Here is a 10,000-nt window from a genome sequence, read left to right on the forward strand (position 1 = left end):
TACGACACAAATTGCCAGTTTCCTTTAAAATATGGTTAATTGGAATAATCTAATATTACACGCCGGAAAAAGACTAAAGCCATATTGATGTGTAAAATCATCAAAGCTCTCTCCCCAGCGTACCTCCAGAATTTATTTTACACCAGCCTTACACAGAATAACTTTAGAGACGCTGAGGCTAAACTCGAGTTGTCTATGCCACGCACAAATTATTGGAAGCGTGCTTTTTGTTATAGCGGGGCACTGTTACGGATACGTTTGCTCTTCGGCTTACGGAAATTAGATTCCCTAGGATATTTCAAAGGGGAAATTGACCAACTTTATAGCAGCTGTCGGTAGGGCTCCCACATGACACTCTTGTAAAACAATCTAGTTGTAATGAAACTTCTCACTGTAATATATAATAAAGGTTTTAATGTGTATAAATAATGTAATATGTATGTGTATAGGAAATCTTATGAACGCGAATGCATTTCGTGACTTATGGACACGAGTGAAAGTTGAAAGTTCCCCTGGCGAGTGCAACTTGAGGACTTTCCGATCACAAGTGGCCATCAAACACAAAATGCAGGAGCACGTTCATACAAATTTTTGTTTATCACATACTCGACAAAATCTTTCCATCGCTTTGTTGCCATACCAACTTCCGAGTTGCACTCTGAAACCACTTTTGACCTTTAACCTATTTATGCATTCGTCATCAACAAAAGAGAAACCCAATATGCTGTTGAGTAAATAATGAGTATGTACTCGGGGGATCACCTTTTTGGGTCGCTGGGCTTTAATTTTCCGACCTAACAGACCGTACTACTTCTGGCAATCGGCATACAAAAGTAAAAAAATATATATGTAAAATAATAAGAGATTTTATGACCATTCGAAAACTCGATTAACGAGAATTTTGGTTACAGTTATGTGCTTAGTTACCTGGCCTTCAAATGAAAGTGAGGTTGGAGTTGACCTTGTCATGATACAGACCTCCCTGCTTTTCTTATGTTAATGATGTTCTCTTTCTAATAAGTTGGAATTTAAATAAGAAAAGCAGTGAGGTTTCTATCAAAACAAGGTCAACTTTATGGGGAGAATAAGCGAGGATTAATTGGCAAGGGTGAAAACTTACGGAGTTAAAAATCCCCATGGAAAAATTCTACGGTGGTTTGAAAACTCAAAAAAATAGGACTGAGTGGTAAGATACGTAATGAACAACAATGGATAATTTTCAGTACCGTCGATTTCAACGTTTCGAGAGAATGACTTGGTATTTTGGTAACACAATACATGATATTGAATAACCTTTTATTACTTTAAAGAGCAGATTAAACATCAGGCGTCTTTCCTTATTTTTCCTTCCAGCTTCATCCTTGATTTGACATTGGATCATCTCATCGAAAAAGCTTTCATTATCGAAGAATGGTAGATGGGAAGTTAGAGGCTGTAGAGAAGCGAATGCTAGAGCTTGCCATTGCGATAAGTGTAGAAGACAGGGATCGTGAAGGAAGGGCTCATTTTCATCTCGGCGGTGCTTACTTCAACCTACCTGATTATCAACAGGCCATTAAAAATTATGCAAAAGCATTGCATATTTTTATAGAAATAGGCTGCAGGGCTGAGGAGGGATCAGCCTATGGAAATCTGGCAAATGCCTATCTTAGTCTAGGTAATTTTAAACAAGCCATTGAGTACTACGAAAAAGATCTTAGTATTGCTAAAGAAGTAGGGGATAGGGCTGGTGAGGGATCAGCCTATGGAAATCTGGGAAATGCCTATGGCAATCTAGGTAATTTTAAACAAGCCATTAAGTACTGCGAAAAAGATATTAGTATTGCTAAAGAAGTAGGGGATAGGGCTGGGGAGGGATCAGCCTATGGAAATCTGGGAAATGCTTACCTTAGTCTAGGTAATTTTAAACAAGCCATTGAGTACTATGAAAAACATCTTACGATTGCTAAAGAAGTAGGTAAAAGGGCGGAGGAGGGTTCAGCCTATGGAAACCTGGGAAATGCCTATCTTAGTCTAGGTAAATTTAAACAAGCCATTGAGTACTGTGAAAAATGTCTTAGTATTGCAAAAGATGTAGGTAATAGGGCTAGGGAGGGATTAGCCTATGGGAATCTGGGAAATGCCTATCGCAATCTAGGTAATTTTAAACAAGCCATTGAGTACTGCCAAAAACATCTTAGTATTGCTAAAGAAGTAGGTAATAGGGCTAGGGAGGGATCAGCCTATGGAGATCTGGGCAATGCCTATCTTAGTCTAGGTAATTTTAAACAAGCCGTTGAGTACTATGAAAAAGATCTTAGTATTGCTAAAGAAGTAGGGGATAGGGCTAGAGAGGGATCAGCCTATGGAGCTCTGGGAAATGCCTATCGCATTCTTGGTTTTTTTAAACAAGCCATAGAGTACTGCGAAAAACATCTTAGTATTGCTAAAGAAGTAGAGGATAGGGCTGGGGAGGGATCAGCCTATGGAAATCTGGGAAATGGCTATCGCAATCTAGGTAATTTTAAACAAGCCATTGAGTACTATGAAAAATGTCTTAGTATTTTAAAAGAAGTAGGTAATAGGGCTGGGGAGGGATTAGCCTATGGAAATCTGGGAATTGCCTATCACGATCTTGGAAATTTTAAGCAAGCGATTGAGTACTCCGAAAATCATCTTACTATTGCTAAAGAAGTAGGTAATAGGGCTGGGGAGGGATTAGCCTATGGAAATCTGGGAATTGCCTATCACGATCTTGGAAATTTTAAACAAGCCATTGAGTACCATGAAAAATGTCTTAGTATTGCAAAAGAAGTAGGTAATAGGGCTACGGAGGGATCAGCCTATGGAAATCTGGGAAATTCCTATAGCAATCTAGGTAATTTTAAACAAGCCATTGAGTACCTCGAAAAACACCTTAGTATTGCAAAAGAAGTAGAGGATAGGGCTGGGGAAGCCTCAGCCTATGGAAATATGGGAAATGCCTATCTTAGTCTAGGTAATTTTAAACAAGCCATTAAGTACTGCGAAAAAGATCTTAGTATTGCTAAAGAAGTAGGGGATAGGGCTGGAGAGGGATCAGCCTATGGAAATCTGGGAAATGCTTACCTACGTCTAGCTAATTTTAAACAAGCCATTGAGTACTATGAAAAACATCTTATGATTGCTAAAGAAGTAGGTAAAAGGGCGGAGGAGGGTTCAGCCTATGGAAATCTGGGAAATGCCTATCGCAATCTAGGTAATTTTAAACAAGCCATTGAGTACTGCGAAAAACATCTTAGTATTGCTAAAGAAGTAGGGGATAGGGCTGGGGAGGGATCAGCCCATGGAAATCTGGGAAATGCCTATCTTGGTCTAGGTAACTTCAAACAAGCCATTGAGTACCATGAAAAATGTCTTAGTATTGCTAAAGAAGTAGGGGATAGGGCTAGGGAGGGATCAGCCTATGGAAATCTGGGCGATGCCTATCTTAGTCTAAGTAATTTTAAACAAGCCATTGAGTACTATGAAAAAGATCTTCGTATTGCTAAAGAAGTAGGAGATAGGGCTAGAGAGGGATCAGCCTATGGAACTCTGGGAAATGCCTATCGCAATCTTGGTTATTTTAAACAAGCCATTGAGTACTGCGAAAAACATCTTAGTATTGCTAAAGAAGTAGGGGATAGGGCTGGGGAGGGATCAGCCTATGGAAATCTGGGAAATGGCTATCGCAATCTAGGTAATTTTAAACAAGCCATTGAGTACCATGAAAAATGTCTTAGTATTGTAAAAGAAGTAGGTAATAGGGCTGGAGAGGGATCAGCCTATGGAAATCTGGGAAATGCCTATCTTAATCTTGGAAATTTTAAGCAAGCGATTGAGTACTACGAAAATCATCTTACTATTGCTAAAGAAGTAGGTAATAGGAATGGGGAGGGAACAGCCCATGGAAATCTGGGAAATGCCTACCGCAATCTTGGTGATTTTAAACACGCCATTGAGTACTGCGAAAAAGATCTTAGTATTGCTAAAGAAGTAGGGGATAGGGCTAGCGAAGGATCAGCCTATGGAAGTCTGGGAGCTGCCTATCTTAGTTTGGGTAATTTTAAGCAAGCCATTGAGTACATTGAAAAAGATCTTCGTATTGCTAAAGAAGTAGGTAATAGGGCTAGGGAGGGATCAACCTATGGAAGTCTGGGAATTGCCTATCGCAATCTAGGTAATTTAAAGCAAGCCATTGAGTACTGCGAAAAAGATCTTCGTATTGCTAAAGAAGTAGGTAATAGGGCTGGGGAGGGATCAGCCTATGGAAGTCTGGGAAATGCCTATCTTACTCTAGGTAATTTAAAGCAAGCCATTGAGTACTATGAAAAACATCTTAGTATTGCAAAAGAAGTAGAGGATAGGGCTGGGGAGGGATTAGCCTATGGAAATCTGGGAAATGCCTATCGAAATCTAGGTTATTTTAAACAAGCCATTGAGTACTGCGAAAAAGATCTTAGTATTGCAAAAGAAGTAGGTAATAGGGCTAAAGAGGGATCAGCCTATGGAAATCTGGGAAGTGCTTATCTTAGGCTAGGTAATTTTAAACAAGCCATTAAGTACTACGAAAAATGTCTTTGTATTGCTAAAGTAGTAGGGGATAGGGCTGGGGAGGGATCAGCCTATGGAAATCTGGGAAATGCCTATGGCAATCTAGGTTATTTTAAGGAGGCCATGGAGTACCATGAACACAGTCTTAGCATTTTCAAGGAAATTGGAGACTGTCTACACGAGGGAATCGCGGGGTATTTGCAAGGTCGTGATCATGAATTGTTGGGTTCCTTGAGTAATGCACTCAGTTGCTATCGTTTAAGTATAAAACATTTTGATGAAACAAGGCGTAGTCTGAAGTCAGAAGATGAATGGAAAATAAGTTTTCGTGATTCTTATTGCGCGTCATACACTGCTCTGTGGAGGACACTTTTGAAGAATGGAGAGATTGAAGAAGCTTTGTATGCAGCTGAGAAAGGTCGAGCACAGGCTTTGGTGGATATTTTGAAAGATCAATACGGCATTGACTTTCCGTCATTTTCTGCACTTGCTCTGAATCAAACTCTTACAGCTGCATTAGAGCTTTTACCTTCACAAGCCGTTTTTGTGGCACTTGACGAGAACAAGATCACGTTTTGGGTTCTAAGAAAAGACAGCAAGATCAGCTTTCGGCAAAACGAAATCGCGAATGGAAGTGCTGATTTGTTAATGGAAACTATTTTGAAAGGGATCGGCGTAAGGGATAGTGTCAGTTGCGAGAATCGTTCTTTGGATCCACTACGCAGTGACCTGTCTTACAGCGAAAAACTTATCACTGAGAAAACAGTTCTACCATCCTCATCCTTCGTTAACTCTTTACAGCCGTTGTATGATGTCTTACTCGGGCCAATTGCAGACTTGCTCCAAGGAAATGAGTTAATCGTTGTTCCCGACGGACCATTTTGCTTGGCTCCATATTCTGCATTGAGTGAATCTATCAGGATCCGCACCGTTCCCTCGTTGACCGCTTTTAATGTGATCGTTGGTGCAGGTGAAGACTTCCACAGTAAGACTGGAGCACTGCTTGTAGGTGATCCGTGGTTGAAAGAAGTTACTAACAGGAAAGGGGAGCCCATTTTGGAACAGCTTCCGTGCGCAAAAAAGGAAGTAGAGATGATTGGACAACTTCTGCAGACAACACCGCTGACTGGAAAAAGTGCCACGAAATCTGAGGTGCTGAAAAGTATGAAATCAGTTGCATTAGTTCACATTGCAGCACATGGATGCCAAAAAACGGGAGAAATTGCTTTAGCCCCAAATACCGAACGGAAATCGCCAATTCCCAAAGAGGAAGACTTCATTTTGAAAATGTCGGATGTTCAGACAATTTCTCTTCGAGCAAGACTAGTTGTGCTGAGCTGTTGTCACAGTGGCCGGGGAGAAGTGAAATCTGAGGGAGTGGTGGGAATTGCAAGGGCTTTCCTGTGTGCTGGAGCTCGGTCTGTTTTGATGTCACTCTGGGCAATTGATGACGAGGCAACGTTGCTGTTCATGAGGTGCTTCTACCAGCATCTGGTAGATGGAAAAAGCACAAGTACAGCTCTTCAACAAGCAATGAAATCTTTCCGAGAGTCAAAGCAGTATTGCGCTATAAAGTACTGGGCACCATTTGTGCTGGTTGGCGATGATGTCACGCTGGAATTTCCAAAAAAATGGTAAGTGGAGTTCGAGTTTAACTTAGAATACAAGAATACTTTCAAACTGGAAAACTGACGACAGGAATCAAATAGGCCTAAGAAGGCATGATAACGAGATGCTAGCTTCGTGGTGTAAACAATTCAAAGTTTCCTCTAACACGCTTTTGTTCCAAGTGTAATTTCCACAAGCCTATCACGCATGCACAGTAGCGTAAAGGATACATTTCACATTGGTGGACAAACTATTTTCATTCAGCCTTTTCTGACCTTTTGTTAACTAGTGAAGATGGCTCGTTTTATCACCTCGTGATGTCTCTTTTGGTGTTTATGTTCTCCCATGTACAGATCTCTAAACTTCATCTTTTGTAAGGAATTGGAAGACAGCACCGTCCTGCACATAGCCATTCGCATCGGCGCATTTTACATGTATGCTCCAAAGAGCCAGCTACATTTAGGGCTGTTTTTTCTTTCTTTTTCCAGAATCGATGTCGAAGAAGCTAGAAAACTACCTGGCAGGGCCAGACGCTTAAGTGATTGCCAAACTTGTAAAGAAAACATTAGAACGGGTTAATAATCATCGTTACGCCAGTAGAACAGGTTCCAAAGGTTTAGTAGAAGTTTACTGCGTTAACTAAACCAATAGACTGATATTATTGTAAGTGAAATTATGACAGAAAGCTTAGATCTATAGCAAAATGCTATTTTTACCCGCTATTTTGATACTTCGTTTCTTTCATAACTTCAAAAGGCAGTGTTGCTTCAGTGGCGATCAAAATGATAGTGCTATATTTCAGTTGCTTAAAATCATGTTTTATTTAGTTCCTTGAAACTTTTTTTCTTGTATGACTGCAAGGCCAGTTTCGAAAGAAAAGAAGAAACACTTCTGCTGCTTACCCTTAACATCAGGCGTTTACCGTGATAACGAAAAGAGAAACATTTTCAACATTCAAAGATCACAAAATAGAAGGGAAACGACGGGTGAATTTTTTTTCCTGTTCTTCTGCATAACAAATGAATGAAATCATCGGCAATAAAGAAGACGTTTTTCTTTTCTTAATAAATTTCCAAGTTCTTTATAGAGCTTACTCCCTCGAGTTATCGGTGGTGTTTTTAAGCAAAGTGAAAGAATGTGTTTGCATTCGCAGGTAGTTGGGGATCTAACAAATCCGCTCCAAAGTTACAAAAAACATATCTGGAGCAGATTCATAGCCACCTTCACAACTGGAAAATTTTAAGGTGGCCCTGATTCTGCTTCAGAGAATTTTTTATACCTCTGCAGAGAGATTTATCCTATCCTGCTAACCACTTTACAGCAATAAAAAATGGGGGTCACCAAGTTCATTTCTGAGATATAAGTTTTTGAAGACAAAATATAGGGCTATTCTTTAGAGGGCTTTTTCGTTGCTGTGATAAACTTTTACGTCACAAGATTGCACCTTGTTAAGGCATGATTGGTGTTTCATTTGGTACCATAACACTTGATGTCATGTGAAATATTTGGGGTAGATTCAATCCTTCCAAATAGTACAGTTGGTTGAAAGTGTTGGTTTGAGCCTCAAGGGAAAGAAAGGCTACAGGCAGCCTATACTATGGCCTTAACAGTTAGACCATTTCCGTCGCAAGGGTCACACCGATGATATTTGGATATCCGGGTCATGTAACGCAAACCGAATGTTTTACATACTTTTTTAGCTGAAACCCTAATTTAATATAAGGCTCTGTTGCATTTTGCGATCTTTCATGCAACTTCTCTTGAAACGCCATAGCGAAACAAGTTGAAAGTTGCAAGTTGCACTGTTTACCATTGCCAAAACCAAGGTGAGACAAATTGCAGAGCCCTTCGGGGAAAGTAGAATCCATTGCTACTTTGCGCATTGGTTTACGCAAATTAGCAACGAAGGTTTCAGGCAATGCGTGCTGTGAAATCTGCCCTGCAACTTCTGTCTCAACGGATTGCGTCATCAGCCAGTGAAATGTTCCTTTAATCTCATGAGATCATCGAAAGCGAGACAAATTGCAAGAAACATTGCCCAGTGTAACACCTGTCAAGCGAATAGCTTTACAGTGTGAGAACTCTTGTCGAAACAAAATTGAGAGACAAGTTGCTCGAAAAATTGCCAGTGTAACAGCGCCTTTATGGGTCAACTGAAGTAAGGAAACCATCTAACGTTAGATGAGACAATTCACTGTCCATTTGCTCATCATATAACTTTATTAGAAATCATAAATATGCTCCGTTTTACAAAATGTATAAAAATGTGTCTTCCAAACGCACATACAAAATTAGTTTGTAAAGGTAGAGATCTGTAGATTAATGTTTATTTTTTGAAGAATGTTACTAAAAAGGTCCGAAAACGAAAACACTCAGAAAAGCGATATTAAAACACCAGGCATTAAGCACCCTGAAAAGAAAACAGTGTTAAAGTCGGTGATTAGATGTAATAACTGTTTATAATTATCTACAGTTTGTAGGTATGGGCACCGATTTTAAAAGGGTTTCCTTTAAAGGGTGTTTCCTTTTCGATAGCTTCGGTGTGGACAGTATCCAAAAAAGACGACATAGCTCTGGTTTCAAAAGGTTTGCATGTGTTTCTCAGTTGGTACTCCGTCCATGAAAACAGCGATTTCTTTTCGTCGTGGTGTAAACATAACAACGAACAATATTATGTTGAGCCACAGACAAAGTCTGGAAAAGTTAAGTAGTCAAAATGAAGTATACTACAACAATAAAGGATTTGTTTGGGATGCCAATTTGACCGTAATTGCATTTTTTGCTTTGCTTTTTTCTGTTTGCGGGTGGGGGTGGAGAGGGGGATAACCCCTTCAAAAGTGCTTGTTGTAGATTGCAAGGGTATGTTTTTTCTACAACTGAGCTTTTGATTTCATATCCGCAGTTCATATATAATCCATTTCATATATCATTTCATCATTGATCCATTCCTCACGGGAACATTAGAACCCACAAATGACCAGCTCCTAACGTCAGTGGCTTCATAGCTCAGTTGGTTAGAGCGTCGCACCGGTATCGCGAGGTCATGGGTTCAAACCCCGTTGAAGTCATGAATTTTTCAGGCTTCTTTACGCAATTGCAAAAATTGCGTTCATAACTGCAAGGATCAAGGCTTCAATTGATAAGCTTTTAAGTGGCTCCAGAATTAGAAAATTTACAAACATGTACCCCTACTTTACATTTCAAGCATTAATGTTCATATTAGTCTGACAAAGTATTGAGTGAATACTTTTTATGAAGACAGCAAATTCCAAGAAAAAAGATCATTAATTTTTTACTTGTCATGCTTTAAGCAAAACGTATTTAATGTCGTGATACTTGCATACCTCTGCAAAACGAGCTCGTCGCAATCGTACTTTTCGTTTGAAGCGTATTACACATATGACGAGGCTCTGTTTACTTGTCAATATCTGCGTAAAAAAGAGAAGACAAATAATTAATTTAGTGAGTGAAAAAAACCAGTCAATCAGTCAGTCAGGGGTTAAGCCTGTCGTCTAACTAGAAACTCATTTATCCAGTCACACGAAATCAGCAAGCCAGTCAGCCATTAAGTCAATTAAACAACAAAAAAAAATCTCCCCCTTTGGTGTCAGTCAGTCATTTAGCCAGTTAGGCTGTCAGCCAGCCATTCTGTTAATCAATCGAGTAAACTTTGCTTTACGTATCTCCTCACAAAAAACCCATTCACTTGAGTCTTACTATGATCAAAAACTCACTTCCTTTTTTTCTGATTTTGAAAGTGTGTTTTCTTAACACCTGACTGGCAAAATTTTCAAGCTCAGTGAGCTTTGATTTTTATCTAAAGGCTGTTTGCTTTGAGTGT

At 39.6% G+C, this 10,000-nt stretch overlaps 2 protein-coding genes and 1 long non-coding RNA gene across 3 annotated transcripts in view; all 3 read left to right on the top strand.

Annotated features, from left to right (window-relative positions):
• LOC137973055 (uncharacterized) overlaps nucleotides 1-1,675 on the top strand; it is a 15,216-nt gene extending 13,541 nt beyond the window's left edge. The window contains exon 3 of the long non-coding RNA XR_011117159.1: nucleotides 1,354-1,675. This is a non-coding gene — a long non-coding RNA (uncharacterized lncRNA). The remainder of the gene's footprint in view (nucleotides 1-1,353) is intronic.
• Nucleotides 1,676-1,759: 84 nt separating this feature from the next.
• On the top strand, nucleotides 1,760-2,917 carry LOC137972923 (G-protein-signaling modulator 2-like). The gene is made up of 4 exons (XM_068819609.1): nucleotides 1,760-1,768; nucleotides 1,801-2,279; nucleotides 2,541-2,857; nucleotides 2,901-2,917. Exons 1-4 carry the CDS (start codon nucleotides 1,760-1,762, stop codon nucleotides 2,915-2,917), a joined length of 822 nt encoding a protein of 273 aa, XP_068675710.1.
• Nucleotides 2,674-8,898, top strand: LOC137973541 (tetratricopeptide repeat protein 28-like). The gene is made up of 2 exons (XM_068820374.1): nucleotides 2,674-6,185; nucleotides 6,648-8,898. Coding segments are annotated over exons 1-2 (3,234 nt in total). The 5' UTR covers nucleotides 2,674-2,952; the 3' UTR covers nucleotides 6,649-8,898.
• Nucleotides 8,899-10,000: the final 1,102 nt, after the last annotated feature.

This window comes from Montipora foliosa, chromosome 10, assembly GCF_036669935.1.
Source record: "Montipora foliosa isolate CH-2021 chromosome 10, ASM3666993v2, whole genome shotgun sequence".
In the NCBI taxonomy this organism is placed as follows: Eukaryota; Metazoa; Cnidaria; class Anthozoa; order Scleractinia; family Acroporidae; genus Montipora; species Montipora foliosa.

Excerpts from the sequence above, each read along its gene's own strand:
- LOC137972923 (XM_068819609.1), top strand. Across the intron at positions 2,280-2,540 it reads AATTTTAAACAAGCCGTTGA|TATTTTAAAAGAAGTAGGTA; the intron begins GTACTATGAAAA and ends AAAATGTCTTAG.
- LOC137973541 (XM_068820374.1), top strand. The coding sequence starts at position 2,953 with ATGGGAAATGCCTATCTTAGTCTAGGTAATTTTAAACAAGCCATTAAG.